The sequence below is a fragment of the Phyllobates terribilis genome, unplaced genomic scaffold (assembly GCF_046119375.1).
Source record: "Phyllobates terribilis strain yellow unplaced genomic scaffold, ASM4611937v1 Scaffold_5__5_contigs__length_657084704, whole genome shotgun sequence".
Lineage (NCBI taxonomy): Eukaryota > Metazoa > Chordata > Amphibia > Anura > Dendrobatidae > Phyllobates > Phyllobates terribilis.
In genome coordinates, this window is record NW_027362765.1 from 105559939 (window position 1) to 105577115 (window position 17177).

At 43.3% G+C, this 17177-nt stretch overlaps 1 protein-coding gene across 2 annotated transcripts in view; it reads left to right on the forward strand.

Moving 5' to 3' along the window:
• Positions 1 to 4915: 4915 nt before the first annotated feature.
• Positions 4916 to 17177, forward strand: part of PTPN1 (protein tyrosine phosphatase non-receptor type 1) — a 50206-nt gene continuing 37944 nt past the window's right edge. Inside the window, exon 1 of one of the 2 annotated variants that reach the window (XM_073682706.1) lies at positions 4916 to 5102. In XM_073682706.1, the coding sequence (XP_073538807.1) occupies positions 5040 to 5102 (63 nt within the window). In that variant the 5' untranslated portion in view covers positions 4916 to 5039. The remainder of the gene's footprint in view (positions 5103 to 17177) is intronic. The other variant, XM_073682708.1, reaches the window with a different exon arrangement.

Below are 17177 nucleotides of genomic sequence, written 5' to 3' on the forward strand. Positions count from 1 at the left end.
ATGAGAGACCAACAAGAGACAAAAACGCAGTGATAAAAACACATGTAAAAAAACACATTCAAAAACACAATGAAAAAATGCACATAACCTAATTTACCTAAGGCCACGTGCACACATTGAGCCTACATTCCTGGGAGAGATCTACTCAGCTCACATCCAGCCTACATTCCTGGGAGAGATCCACTCAGCTCGCATCCAGTCTACATTCCAGGGAGAGATCCACTCAACTCACATCCAGCCCTACATTCCTGGGAGAGATCCACTCAGCTCACATCCAGCCCTACATTCCAGGGAGAGATCCACTCAGCTCACATCCAGCCTACATTCCTGGGAGAGATCCACTCAGCTCACATCCAGCCTACATTCCTGGGAGACATCTACTCAGCTGCCCGCAAGGGTTCACAATCTACAAGGGATGGGTGAGGATACAGTAGGTAAGATTGGGGATGGGGCATTACTAGAAGATGGGGACCAGGATGGGGCATTACTAGAAGATAAGGATCAGGATGGGACATTACTACAAGATGAGGACCAGGATGGGGAACATTACTACAAGATGGCGACCAGAATGGGACATTAATACAAGATGAGGACAAGGATGGGACATTACTACAAGATGAGGACCAGGATGGGACATTACTACAAGATGGGGACCAGGATGGGGCATTACTACAAGATGAGGACCAAGATGGGACATTACTACAAGATGGGGACCAGGATGTGGCATTACTACAAGATGAGGACCAGGATGGGACATTACTACAAGATGGGGACCAGGATGGGGCATTACTACAAGATGAGGATCAGGATGGGACATTACTACAAGATGAGGATCAGTATGGGACATTACTACAAGATGAGGGTCAGAATGTGACATTACTACAAGATGGGGACCAGGATGGGGCATTACTACAAGATGAGGACCAGGATGGGGCATTGCTACAAGATGGAGACCAGGATAGAGCATTACTACAAGATGAGGATCAGAATGGGACATTACTGCAAGATGAGGACCAGGTTGGGGCATTACTACAAGATGAGGATCAGGATGGGGCAATACTACAAGATGGGGACCAGGATGGGACATTACTACTAGATGAGGATCAGTATGGGGCATTATTACAAGATGAGGATCAGGATGTGACAATACTACAAGATGAGGGTCAGGATGTGACATTACTACAAGATGAGGACTAGGATGGGGCATTACTACTAGATGAGGATCAGTATGGGGCATTATTACAAGATAAGGATCAGGATGTGACATTGCTACAAGATAAGGGTCAGGATGTGACATTACTACAAGATGAGGATCAGGATGGGGCATTACTACAAGATGGAGGCCAGGATGGGGACATTACTACAAGATGAGGACCCGAATGGGGCATTACTACAAGATGAGGATCAGGATGGGACATTATTACAAGATGGGGACCAGGATGAGGGACATTACTACAAGATGAGGACCAGGATGGGGCATTACTACAACATGGGGACCAGGATGGGGGACATTACTACAAGATGAGGACCAGGATGGGGCATTACTACAAGATGGGGACCAGGATGGGGCATTACTACAAGATGAGGATCAGGATGGGCTTATTACTACAAGATGGGGACCAGGATGAGGCATTACTACAAGATGGGGACCAGCATGGGGGACATTACTACAAGATGAGGACCAGGATGGGGCATTACTACAAGATGTTATCCAGAATTACTACAGATGCATCTCACTAAATTAGAATAACATCAAAAAGTTAATTTATTTCAGTTCTTCAATACAAAAAGTGAAACTCATATATTATATAGAGTCATTACAAACAGAGTGATCTATTTCAAGTGTTTATTTCTGTTAATGTTGATGATTATGGCTTACAGCCAATGAAAACACAAAAGTCATTATCTTAGTAAATTAAAATAATTAACAAAAAACACCTGCAAAGGCTTCCTAAGCGTTTAAAAAGGTCCCTTAGTCTGTTTCAGTAGGCTCCACAATCATGGGGAAGACTGATGACTTGACAGATGTCCAGAAGGCAGTCATTGACACACTCCACAAGGTTAAAGAGTTCCAATTTTCATTTGGAAATCAAGGTCCCAGAGTCTGGAGGAAGAGTGGAGAGGCACACAATCCAAGCTGCTTGAGGTCTAGTGTGAAGTTTCCACAATCAGTGATGGTTTGGGGAGCCATGTCATCAGCTGGTGTAGGTCCACTGTGTTTTATCAAGACCAAAGTCAGCGCAGCCGTCTACCAGGAAATTATAGAGCATTTCATGCTTCCCTCTGCCAACAAGGTTTTTGGAGACGGAAATTTCATTACACAGCAGGACTTGGCACCTGTCCACACTACCAAAAGTACCAATACCTGGTTTAACCCCTTAATGACGGGAGCATTTTCAGTTTTTGCGTTTTCATTTTTTGCTCCCCTTCTTCCCAGAGCCATAGCCTTTTTATTTTTTGGTCAATATGGCCATGTGAGGGCTTATTTTTTGCAGGACAAGTTGTACTTTTAAACGCCATCACTGGTTTTACCATATCATGTACTGGAAAACGGGAAAAAATTCCAAGTGTGGTGAAATTGCAAAAAAAATGCAATTCCACAGTTGTTTTTTGTTTACCACGTTCACTGAATGCTAAAACTGACCTGCCATTATTATGCTCCAGGTCATTACGAGTTCGTAGACACCAAACATGTATAGGTTCTTTTTTAAGTGGTGAAAAAAATTCCAAAGTTTGCTTAAAAAAAAAAAAATGGCGCCATTTTCCGAGACCCGTAGCGTCTCCATTTTTCAGGATCTGGGGCCAAGTAAGGGCTTATTTTTTGCGTGCCGAGCTGACGTTTTTATTGACACCATTTTGGCGTAGATCTGATGTTTTGATCGCTCGTTATTGCATTTTATTTCAATGTTGCTATAACCAAAAAAAACGGCATTCTGGTGTTTAGAATTTTTTTCTCGTTACGCCGTTTACCGATCGGATTAATTCTTTTTTTATATTGATAGATCTGGCAATTCTGAACGCGGCAATACCAAATATGTGTATGTGGGTTGTTTTTTTTATCATTTTATTTTGAATGGGGCGAAAGGGGGGTGATTTAAACTTTTATATATTTTTAATTTTTTTCATATTTTTAAAAACGTTTTTTTTTTCACTTTCTGCATGCTTCAATAGTCTCCAAAGGAGACTGGAAGCCGCAGTTATCTGATCGGGTTCTGTTACACAGAGGCGACGAGCTGATCGCCTCTGTGTAGCAGAAATGCTCACGTGCTATGAGCGCCGACCACTAGGTGGCGGTCATAGCAAGCGAAACATGCAAACCACAGGGGTCTACTGCAGACCCCAGGTTGTCATGCCCACGCATCGGTGACCCGCGATCCCGGTCACCGATGGGCAGGGCTAATGCCGTGCTTCCGATGCGGCGATGTTAAATGACGCTGTCAGAGATCGACAGCGGCATTTAACTGATTAACAGCCGCAGGTGGATAGCGATTTCACCTGCGGCCGTTGTGGGCACATGTCAGCTGTAAGAATCAGCTGACATGTGCCCAATGCAGTGCGGCTCAGCGCCGGAGCCCTCACAGAACTGGGGGTGATGGCCTGGGGCGTACTAATACACCCCAGGCCAGTAAGGGGTTAAAAACAACAGTATCACTGTGCTTGATTGGCCAGCAAACTCACCTGACCTTAACCCCATAGAGAATCTATGGGATCTTGTCAAGAGGAAGATGAGAGACACCAGACCCAACAATGCAGACGAGCTGAAGGCTGCTATCAAAGCAACCTGGGCTTCCATAACACCTCAGCAGTGCACAGGCTGATCGCCTCCATGCCACGCCGCATTGATGCAGTAATTGATGCAAAAGGAGCCGCGACCAAGTATTGAGTGCATTTACTGAATATACATTTCAGTAGGCCAACATTTCAGATTTTAAAATCATTTTTCAAGCTGTTGTTATAAAGTATTCTAATTTACTGAGATAATGACTTTTGTGTTTTCATTGGCTGTAAGCCATAATCATCAACATTAACAGAAATAAACACTTGAAATAGATCACTCTGTTTGTAATGACTCTATATAATATATGAGTTTCACTTTTTGTATTGAAGAACTGAAAATAACTTTTTGATGATATTCTAATTTTGTGAGATGCACCTGTATATGGTGCTAATTGTCAGACAATATTACTGTATGTGAATAAAAATTCAAAATAAAGCATGAAAAAATATTTTGCCACTAAAACTGCTGTTTTATATATAAACAAATGTAAATAAAAAGTGCACATTTGTTATCGGCACATCCAGAACGACCCAAGCTATAAAAAATAAAATAAACACGGGAAAATGTTGAAAAGCTGTGTAGAAAATAAAATGGTATCACTAAAAATGTCACTTTGTCCTGCTAAGAATGCGGCCCCCCAAATTGAATTTTTTTCCCGTGTGGGGCCCATATACCCAGCAGCGTTTGAGACCCATGACCTAAAGGTACTCCATATTCAAGAGGTTCCTCAGGAGCTGGACTACTGACACCTGTGATAGGCTGCAGTGGTCAGGTGACTTGAGCAGCCAATCATCAGCAAGCATCCTGCTAAGGTCACACCAGACCGCTGCAGCCAAACACAGGCGTCAGCAGTCCTGCTGCTGGTAGTAAAGTGACGTCTCTTCCTGTGTCAGCGCAGACCACCCAGCCGGTATTTATCAGTGAGGGTCTTCATCTTCACTTTCTGCCAGGACAGCCCCTTTAAATTCTATGGCGGTAGAATGAGAGGTGATAAACGCCCCTGCAGGGCAATGTGTCGCAGAGCTTGTGCTCCAGTACACACATGTTGGATTATCACTACTATTGGCCTCCTCCGGGCAGTTACCGAGCAGCCATCACGGTGCTCTCACATCCGGGTACGTAGCGCCCCCCGCGGTGCGCTCTGATTGGTCTTTCCCGGACCGGAAGTGACGTAGAAGGGACCGGGGAGGTGGGAGTGCACGCTTCCGGCTGCGTGCAGTGGTGTCAGGCGGCGGCCGGAGCGGACACACAGCGGCCAGACATGGACATAGAGCGGGAGTTCCGGGAGGCGGACAGGAACAACAGCTGGAACTCCATCTACCAGGTGAGGAGGCGGCAGCGCCCGTGACGTCACACTGCGCCCGCGACCTCACACATTCCTGCGCTGACGGGAAAGGGTTAATGACTGACAGCTGTCAATCACCCGGCTGCTGCAGAGTCTGCACTTCCCGGCCCCCGTGTCGCATCCTGGGGTCCCCGGTACATGTGTATCTGCCCAGTATAGTTACACTTCGGCCCCGCTACATACAGGTGACTGTGTGGAAGACCGGCTCATTCATATCATGTTATATCACACCCAGTGCTGTAATATCACGCTGTACCGTAACCATATATCACACGCTGTACCGTAATAAGATATCACACCCTGTGCTGTAATATCACACTGTACCGTAACCATATATCACACGCTGTACCGTAGCCATATATCACACGCTGTACCGTAGCCATATATCACACGCTGTACCGTAACCATATATCACACGCTGTGCTGTAATATCACACTGTACCGTAATAATATATCACACCGTGTGCTGTAATATCACGCTGTACCGTAATAAGATATCACACCCTGTGCTGTAATATCACACTGTACCGTAATAATATATCACACCGTGTGCTGTAATATCACGCTGTACCGTAACCATATCACACGCTGTACCGTAATAATATATCACACCCTGTGCTGTAATATCACGCTGTACCATAACCATATATCACACGCTGTACCGTAATAATATATCACACCCTGTGCTGTAATATCACGCTGTACCGTAATAATATATCACACCGTGTGCTGTAATATCACGCTGTACCGTAACCATATATCACACTGTACCGTAATAATATATCACACCCTGTGCTGTAATATCACGCTGTACCGTAACCATATATCACGCTGTACCGTAATAATATATCACATCGTGTGCTGTAATATCACGCTGTACCGTAATAATATATCACATCGTGTGCTGTAATATCACGCTGTACCGTAATAATATATCACACCGTGTGCTGTAATATCACACTGTACCGTAATAATATATCACACCGTGTGCTGTAATATCACGCTGTACCGTAACCATATATCACACTGTACCGTAATAATATATCACACCCTGTGCTGTAATATCACGCTGTACCGTAACCATATATCACACGGTACCGTAATAATATATCACACCCTGTGCTGTAATATCACGCTGTACCGTAACCATATATCACGCTGTACCGTAATAATATATCACACCCTGTGCTGTAATATCACGCTGTACCGTAATAATATATCATGCTGTACCGTAATAATATATCAAACCGTGTGCTGTAATATCACGCTGTACCGTAACCATATATCATACGCTGTACCGTAATAATATATCACACCGTGTGCTGTAATATCACGCTGTGCCGTAATAATATATCACACTGTACCGTAATAATATATCACATCGTGTGCTGTAATATCACGCTGTGCCGTAATAATATATCACACTGTACCGTAATAATATATCTCACCGTGTGCTGTAATATCACGCTGTACCGTAATAATATATCACGCTGTACCGTAATAATATATCACGCTGTACCGTAATAATATATCACGCTGTACCGTAATAATATATCACGCTGTACCGTAATAATATATCACGCTGTACCGTAATAATATATCACGCTGTACCGTAATAATATATCACGCTGTACCGTAATAATATATCACGCTGTACCGTAATAATATATCACGCTGTACCGTAATAATATATCACACCGTGTGCTGTAATATCACGCTGTACCGTAATAATATATCACACTGTACCGTAATAATATATCACACTGTACCGTAATAATATATCACACTGTACCGTAATAATATATCACACTGTACCGTAACCATATATCACACTGTACCGTAATAATATATCAAACCTTGTGCTGTAATATCACGCTGTACCGTAACCATATATCACGCTGTACCGTAATAATATATCAAACCCTGTACTGTAATATCACACTGTGCCTTAACCATATATCACGCTGCACCGTAATAATATATCACACCCTGTGCTGTAATTTCACGCTGTACCGTAATAATATATCACACCCTGTGCTGTAATATCACGCTGTGCCGTAACCATATATCACACGCTGTACCGTAATAATATATCACACCCTGTGCTGTAATTTCACGCTGTACCGTAATAATATATCACACCCTGTGCTGTAATATCATTCTGTACCGTAATAATGTATCACACTGTACCGTAATAATATATCACATCGTGTGCTGTAATATCACACTGTACCGTAATAATATATCATGCTGTACCGTAATAATATATCAAACCGTGTGCTGTAATATCACGCTGTACCGTAATAATATATCACAATGTACCGTAATAATATATCACATCGTGTGCTGTAATATCACGCTGTACCGTAATAATATATCATGCTGTACCGTAACCATATATCACGCTGTACCGTAACCATATATCACGCTGTACCGTAACCATATATCACGCTGTAACGTATTAATATATCACACCCTGTGCTATAATATCACGCTGTACCGTAATAATATATCACACCCTGTGCTGTAATATCACGCTGTACCGTAACAATATATCACGCTGTACCGTAATAATATCACACCGTGTGCTGTAATATCACGCTGTACCGTAATAATATATCACACTGTACCGTAATAATATATCACACCGTGTGCTGTAATATCACGCTGTACCGTAACAATATATCACACTGTACCGTAATAATATATCACACCGTGTGCTGTAATATCACGCTGTACCGAAATAATATATCACACTGTACCGTAATAATATATCACACCGTGTGCTGTAATATCACGCTGTGCCGTAATAATATATCACACTGTACCGTAATAATATATCACATCGTGTGCTGTAATATCACGCTGTGCCGTAATAATATATCACACTGTACCGTAATAATATATCACACCGTGTGCTGTAATATCACGCTGTGCCGTAATAATATATCACTCTGTACCGTAATAATATATCACACCGTGTGCTGTAATATCACGCTGTACCGAAATAATATATCACATTGTACCGTAATAATATATCACACCGTGTGCTGTAATATCACGCTGTGCCGTAATAATATATCACACTGTACCGTAATAATATATCACATCGTGTGCTGTAATATCACGCTGTGCCGTAATAATATATCACACTGTACCGTAATAATATATCACACCGTGTGCTGTAATATCACGCTGTACCGTAATAATACATCACACTGTACCGTAATACCGTACTTTGCCGTAATATCACATACTATACAATAACACACTGTACCGTTATATTGCACACTACTGTAATATCACACCCTGTACAGTAATATCGTGCACTACTGTAACATCGCACTCTGTACTGTTATATCACACACTGTACCATTATATTGCACACTACTGCAACATCACACTTTGTATCATAACACTCTGTACCGTAATATTGCACATCATAATCACACACTATACTGTAATATCACATGTACCGACGTGACTGTTACAGCGGCATGTAAAAGTTTGGGCACCTCTGGTCAAAATTACTATTATTGTGAACAGTTAAGCAAGTTAAAGATTAAATGATTTCTAACAGGCCTAAAGATGACACATTCCCTTTGTATTTTAGGAAAAAATATATATATTTAGAGGTCGCCCCCGTTGTCCTGGAATATGTCTCCCATCCCATCAGTGTCTATGTCCCGCCTGAATGGTGGCGAATGTGTGGGCAAATAAGGGGCTCTGCGGGAACAGAGGAAAATAATTGGATCCCCACAAATTCTTCATAGCAGAATCTGATGGAGAATAGAGAACGATTGCGTCACACAAGTGTATTATATTATTGCGTCACTCTGTCCTGAGTGTACAGTATATCGTTACTGCGTCACGGTCCTGGGTGTATAATACTGTTATTACGTCACACTGTGCTGAGAGTATAATGTTATTACGTCACACTGTCCTCGGTGTATAATAACATTATTCCATTACTCTGTCTTCGGTGTATAGTACCGTTATTCCGTCATACTGTCCTGGGTGCATAATACTATTATTCCATCGCACTGTCCTCGCTGTTTAGTGCCGTCATTCCGTCGCACTGTCCACAGTATATATAGTGCCCAGGGTTGTGCAGTTGGTAAGCCAAACGTTCGACTCCGACTCCCTCATACATGGCTCATGTTTAAGTGATAAATTTACTGTAGCACAGATTCATCTCAGCTAAAAGTCTAGACCCTTAGATCAGAATAAGACAGACATTTATAGGACATTTCATAACTTTCCCAAATTCTTATGAAAAAATATTCCCCACAAACTGCATTGAACTGCTGTACACAACTTATTATATATTTTCGGAGTCGGTCCATTTTACTCCGACTCCACAGCCCTGAGTGCTGTCGTTCCGTCGCGCTGTCCACGGTGTAGAATAACTTTCTCACCTAGTCCTGCAGATTTAATAATGTTATGACAACTCGTCCTGACTATATAATAGTCCTATTACATTACACACAGCCCTGCTGAAAGTGTATTATTTTCCCCCTCCCTACCCACCATCCCACCTAGGCTGAGCGTCTCATAGTTTTGCCAAGTCCCTCTCTGTGAGTGGTCAGTAATGTTACTCTCATCATTATAGAGACATGTTGTGGATTTATTGTGGCACAGAGCGGTTTTATACAGTCCGCAAAAGGTGCCGCTTCCCTGCATTTTTAATGGAAATGGAATAAAAGAAGATTTTATTACATCGGTGTGCCACCTTTTCTTTCTTCATGTATGAATTCTGGTTTTATACCTTACTTTATTAGGCTCCAGTAAAGGCCGCATAGCAGTGTGTGTGCTCTGGGTAATCCATTGCTCCTATCTGTGTATTGTAGGATGGGAGCGCCGGCCTGTGATGTTTCTGGGTGTCCGTCATCAGTTGCTCCGTTCATCGTCTCACCTGACTGTCTGTTCATGACGCAGATCTTGTTGCCACCAATGAAAAGCATCCGGCCGACTCCATGTATTGTGTAATGACAGGTGACCAGTACATAAACCCGTGACCAGCAGACCCTAGTACAGGCACACATCCTAAAATTAGTTAGAGGCAGTCAGGATGTGCTGGGAGTTGTAGTGTCTGTGGAGACCTCGTCATCATGTCTATAGGTTAAAGGGCTTACAGCGATTGCACCAAATTTATCTTGGTGCCATTTTTTTAATTGGTGACAGCCTTGGGGTGGCACGTTCTCAGTCTGCTAATAGTAGGGGTGCAGATTAGATATGGGGCCTTCTGCTGTCGCCTTATCCCCCACTCATGACCACCTGGCGTGTGACTTGCTTGGCTCACCCTAAAATATCGTGCAACCGCAGTGTTTCGCTGTGGGGGAATGTTGTCTCATGTCAGGGATCTCACAGTCATTGTACGTGGGGTGGGATCAGTCACTGATGAGACGCTCATTGATCGCCCTCGTGTCCTGTGCTGGCGCTTTCCCCCCCTTATTTCTGTGACATTGATTTTCTTTAATGGACGGGGCGCAGCGTTTTGGCCGTGGCTGTGACAGCGATTCCGGTCGACTGAGTTACAGCCGCTTTCATTGAGGTCTTCCCTCTCTTCTGCTGGGGATGTTCAGCTGAGATAGTGCCAAGTCCTGTACCGTGACGTGAGCAATCAATGGCGGATTTGGCCATGGTCAGCTGCCTCGGCACTGCAGCCTTATCCCCGGCGTCTTATATTTATAGGGGCTCTTAGAAGGGGACGCCATGATGAGCTGCTTTGTCCCTATATCTACAGTGGTGGCCAAAAGTATTGGCACCCCTGCAATTCTGTCAGATAATACTCAGTTTCTTCCTGAAAATGATTGCAATCACAAATTCTTTGGTATTATTATCTTCATTTAATTTGTCTTCAATGAAAAAACACAAAAAGAATTGTCCTAAAGCCAAATTGGATATAATTCCACACCAAACCTAAAAAAGGGGGTGGACAAAAGTATTGGCACTGTTTGAAAAATCATGTGATGCTTCTCTAATTCGTGTAATTAACAGCACCTGTAACTTACCTGTGGCACCTAACAGGTGTTGGCAATAACTAAATCACACTTGCAGCCAGTTAACATGGATTAAAGTTGACTCAACCTCTGTCCTGTGTCCTTGTGTGTACCACATTGAGCATGGAGAAAAGAAAGAAGCCCAAAGAACTGTCTGAGGGCTTGAGAAACCAAATTGTGAGGAAGCATGAGCAATCTCAAGGCTACAAGTCCATCTCCAAAGACCTGAATGTTCCTGTGTCTTCCGTGCGCAGTGTCATCAAGAAGTTTAAAGCCCATGGCACTGTGGCTAACCTCCCTAGATGTGGACGGAAAAGAAAAATTGCCGAGAGATTTCAACGCAAGATTGTGCGGATGGTGGATAAAGAACCTCGACTAACATCCAAACAAGTTCAAGCTGCCCTGCAGTCCGAGGGTACAACAGTGTCAACCCGTACTATCCGTCGGCGTCTGAATGGAAAGGGGCTGTATGGTAGGATACCCAGGAAGACCCCACTTCTTACCCCGAGACATAAAAAAGCCAGGCTGGAGTTTGCCAAAACTTACCTGAGAAAGCCAAAAACGTTTTGGAAGAATGTTCTCTGGTCAGATGAGACAAAAGTAGAGCTTTTTGGGAAAAAACATCAACATAGAGTGTACAGGAAAAAAAAAGAAGCATTCAAAGAAAAGAACACGGTCCCTACAGTCAAACATGGCGGAGGTTCCCTGATATTTTGGGGTTGCTTTGCTGCCTCTGGCACTGGACTGCTTGACCGTGTGCATGGCATTATGAAGTCTGAAGACTACCAACAAATTTTGCAGCATAATGTAGGGCCCAGTGTGAGAAAGCTGGGTCTCCCTCAGAGGTCATGGGTCTTCCAGCAGAACAATGACCCAAAACACACTTCCAAAAGCACTATAACATGGTTTGAGAGAAAGCACTGGAGACTTCTAAGGTGGCCAGCAATGAGTCCAGACCTGAATCCCATAGAACACCTGTGGAGAGATCTCAAAATGACAGTTTAGAGAAGGCACCCTTCAAATATCAGGGACCTGGAGCAGTTTGCCAAAGAAGAATGGTCTACAATTCCAGCAGAGCATTGTAAGAAACTCATTGATGGTTACCGGAAGCGGTTGTTCGCAGTTATTTTGGCTAAAGGTTGTGCAACCAAGTATTAGGCTGAGGGTGCCAATACTTTTGTCTGGCCCATTTTTGGAGTTTTGTGTGAAATGATCAATGATTTGATTTTTGCTTCATTCTCTTGTGTTTTTTCCTTGCAAGCAAATTAAATGAAGATAATAATACCAAAGAATTTGTGATTGCAATCATTTTCAGGAAGAAGCTGAGTATTATCTGACAGAATTGCAATGGTGCCAATACTTTTGGCCACCACTGTATATGACAACACTTCCTGCACCAGTGTTATCATAGCGTCTCTATGCCCACAGCAGTCAGGCAGATCTCTCCTTCTGCTGGATTCAGAAGTGTTGCTATTAGCTCCAGAGTCCCTATGATAACCCTCATGTACCAGGAAATGTTGTCATGGGGCTAACAGGCGCAGTATTGCTCCCTCAGACTATTTAGGTCTCCTGGTGATTGTGCTTCAATGACTAATTCCCCTGATTTATGTTGCATTCATTTATTCCTTCGTTATCTAGGTGATAATGACTATACTGCCATTATAGTGACCACAGGGCACAGCTGCCCAGAGCCTGAATGATGGCTAAATCTGCATTGCTATAGATTACACCATCCTACTGTGTGTGTCGGTAGTCACTTTACTTCTGGAATTCCATTTAAGAACCAGCAGCCTCGGAATTAAAAAATAAATAAATAAAAAGAAGATATATATATATATATACACACACAGTACAGACCAAAAGTTTGGACACACCTTCTCATTTAAAGATTTTTCTGTATTTTCATGACTATGAAAATTGTACATTCACACTGAAGGCATCAAAACTATGAATTAACACATGTGGAATTATATACTTAACAAAAAAGTGTGAAACAACTGAAAATATGTCTTATATTCTAGGTTCTTCAAAGTAGCCACCTTTTGCTTTGATGACTGCTTTGCACACTCTTGGCATTCTCTTGATGAGCTTCAAGAGGTAGTCACCAGAAATGGTTTTCACTTCACAGGTGTGCCCTGTCAGGTTTAATAAGTGGGGTTTCTTGCCTTATAAATGGGGTTGGGACCATCAGTTGTGTTGTGCAGAAGTCTGGTGGAAACACAGCTGATAGTCCTACTGAATAGACGGTTAGAATTTGTATTATGACAAGAAAGAAGCAGCTAAGTAAAGAAAAACGAGTGGCCATCATTACTTTAAGAAATTAAGGTCAGTCAGTGCGAAAAATTGGGAAAACTTTGAAAGTGTCCCCAAGTGCAGTTGCAAAAACCATCAAGCGCTACAAAGAAACTGGCTCACATGAAGACCGCCCCAGAAAAGGAAGACCAAGAGTCACCTCTGCTTCTGAGGATAAGTTTATCCGAGTCACCAGCCTCAGAAATCGCAGGTTAACAGCAGCTCAGATTAGAGACCAGGTCAATGCCACACAGAGTTCTAGCAGCAGACACATGTCTACAACAACTGTTAAGAGGAGACTTTGTGCAGCAGGCCTTCATGGTAAAATAGCTGCTAGGAAACCACTGCTAAGGACAGGCAACAAGCAGAAGAGACTTGTTTGGGCTAAAGAACACAAGGAATGGACATTAGACCAGTGGAAATCTGTGCTTTGGTCTGATGAGTCCAAATTTGAGATCTTTGGTTCCAACCACTGTGTCTTTGTGCGACGCAGAAAAGGTGAACGGATGGACTCTACATGCCTGGTTCCCACCGTGGAGCATGGAGGAGGAGGTGTGATGGTGTGGGGGTGCTTTGCTGGTGACACTGTTGGGGACTTATTCAAAATTGAAGGCATACTGAACCAGCATGGCTACCACAGCATCTTGCAGCGGCATGCTATTCCATCCGGTTTGCGTTTAGTTGGACCATCATTTATTTTTCAACAGGACAATGACCCCAAACACACCTCCAGGCTGTGTAAGGGCTATTTGACCAAGAAGGGGAGTGATGGGGGGCTACGCCAGATGACCTGGCCTCCACAGTCACCAGACCTGAACCCAATCGAGATGGTTTGGGGTGAGCTGGACCGCAGAGTGAAGGCAAAAGGGCCAACAAGTGCTAAGCATCTCTGGGAACGCCTTCAAGATTGTTGGAAGACCATTTCTGGTGACTACCTCTTGAAGCTCATCAAGAGAATGCCAAGAGTGTGCAAAGCAGTCATCAAAGCAAAAGGTGGCTACTTTGAAGAACCTAGAATATAAGACATATTTTCAGTTGTTCCACACTTTTTTGTTAAGTATATAATTCCACATGTGTTAATTCATAGTTTTGATGCCTTCAGTGTGAATGTACAATTTTCATAGTCATGAAAATACAGAAAAATCTGTAAATGAGAAGGTGTGTCCAAACTTTTGGTCTGTACTGTGTATACATATATATAATCTTTTTTTCCCCAATTTTTTTTAATTTGGAGTTTTTGAGTAGTCATAGGAGGAAGTTGATATTCACGATTTCTCCTTTTATTTACAGGCAGCCCCATATCCTGTCACTGAGCGTTGGGTAGTTCTGCCTGACCGTGACTTGTAGACTTCCCCTTTTACATGGGACAGGCTGTCGGTATCCACATACTAGTGATGGTCCCTGACGCCAGTCTTACCTAGTAATGTTGCAACCTGCGTCGTTCCAGGTTTTCGACATTTCTAATGATGCAATGTTCCTCTCCGGACCTCGCATGGTGACGATAGTTCAGGAAGCAGACTCTTTATGATTGCAGCGCAATACATGTGAATGGGGTCGCCGGTGTGACATCTGGGGCAACGTGATCGTGTCGCAGTACTCTTGGGGTCGCAATGCAATCCCATTCACCTGTATTGTGCAGTGACACCGAAGCAAACTTTGGACGCACGACAGGTGCTGCTGCCTCAGTCGCTGTGTAGCTCCAGCCTAATTCTGCACCACAGGATGGTATCTTATCCTATAACCCTCAGAGTGCACATATTCTAGTGTCCATAATGTTAACCATCGTTTTCTTTTTTTATTTCCTAAATCAATAGTACAGGTAAACATAAGCAACTTTGTAATATATCTGATCATCTATTCTCAGTTCATGGGTAAAATCTATCTTCAGTGGAGACCGCATGTTACATTACTGAGATAGGAGATGGCAGTTGGTGCTCTTTAAATTCTATGAAGGGGCTAGAGGCAGAGATACATTCTGCGGAAACTACACAGTTCTCCATAGAACTGCACCAACTGTCATCTCCTATCATACTAATGGGAAAATCTCTATTGAATAAAGACTCAATTTACCAATGAATGAGATAAAGATCAGCCCAAGGGGAGAAAGAAGCAGATTTCTGTAAAATTATATATTACAAAGTGTTTTGTTTTTTTATTTTCATGTGTACTATTGACTTATAGAAAAACAAAAATGACGGTTCCTCTTTAGGAAAACTATTAAAAATAAGGCAAACGATGCAAATGAAAATCACAAATTATTTTTTTTATTCCATTCAACGGCTTAAAGTTTCTTTTTGTCTTTTTTTCTGGAGAACCTCTGTCCCCAGGTACAGCTTTCTGTTAAAAACAAACAAAAAAAAAACGGGCTTTACTCATCCTCCCCGGGTCCAGAGCCTAGTCTTGCCTGCTACTCTCCTTGTTTCTCTTTTCTCTGCACTCTTACTGTCAAGTTGTCAGCACTGCTGCCAATCGTTTAGCTTGGCAACACGGGCAGAGCTGCTGAGCTCTGATATAGCCTGCAGCGCTGTCGTCAACGCTGCAGATAGCAACGGGCACTGAGAACAGTGGCAGAGACTAAATTCTGGAGGCCTATGTGAGCAAAGCAAAGTTTTTGTTTTTTTCTATCAAACTGCAGCCCGGAGAAAGTAAGTTTTTCTGAAATAAAAAAAAACAACCTTTTAAGCATTTGAATAGATGTCAAATTTCAGTTCAGTTTTGCATTGCAGAAGGCTGCAGACAACAAAGAAGAATAGCTGTTGCTCAGCAGCTGCTGTGATCTGTATGTGTTTGTCCCTTTAAATGTGAGTGCAGCCTCCTCATGCATTTGGTTTGGCCTCATATGAAGGTGGTGTGGTTGGTGCGGAGCTGCATCCTCTCCTCCTCTATTCCCAATATGATCCCGCTGTGCTGGTAAATCACTCAGCCTGAGCTTTCAGGAGGCGCGGATGTGATGGTGTCAGCAGTCTCCGCTGTGGGGTCATTAGGAGGCTGAGACATTGCCGCCTGTCATCACCTGCAACTCTAATGGCTGCTGATGGCACAACGCTTCCCATGTGTCACCCCTCCTGCTGCCACTGAGATGAAGGAAGAGGGGTGTTTCAGGTTGTGGTCACTTTGTGGGTTGCAGGTCACTATATTTTATGATCACTACTTTCTGATTGTTTCCCCAGGGTGTAATATTTTGATGTATTCTGTGCAGGTGTCATCATTACAATCTATGTATTATCTGTGAGGTGCATCCCAAAATCCTCTGCCCCATGTAACATGTGGACCCGTGCTCCATCCTCCTGCATCCTCTGCTCCATGTAACATGTGGACCCGTGCTCCGTCCTCCTGCATCCTCTGCTCCATGTAACATGTGGACCCGTGCTCCGTCGTCCTGAAACCTCTACTCCATGTAACATGTGGACCCATGCTCCGTCCTACTAAAACCTCTACCCCATGTAACATTTGACCCGTGCTCCGTCCTGCTACAACCTCTACCCCATGTAACATGTGGACCCGTGCTCCGTCCTACTACAACCTCTACCCCATGTAACATGTGGACCCGTGCTCATCCTCTCTGCACCCTCTACCCCATATAACATGTAGTCCCGTGCTCCGTCGTCCTGCATCCTCTGCTCCATCTAACATGTGGACTCGTGCTCCATCCTACTACAACCTCTGCCCCATGTAACATGTGGACCCGTGCTCCGTCCTACTACAACCTCTACCCCATGTAACATGTGGACCCATGCTCCGTCCTACTACAACCTCTACC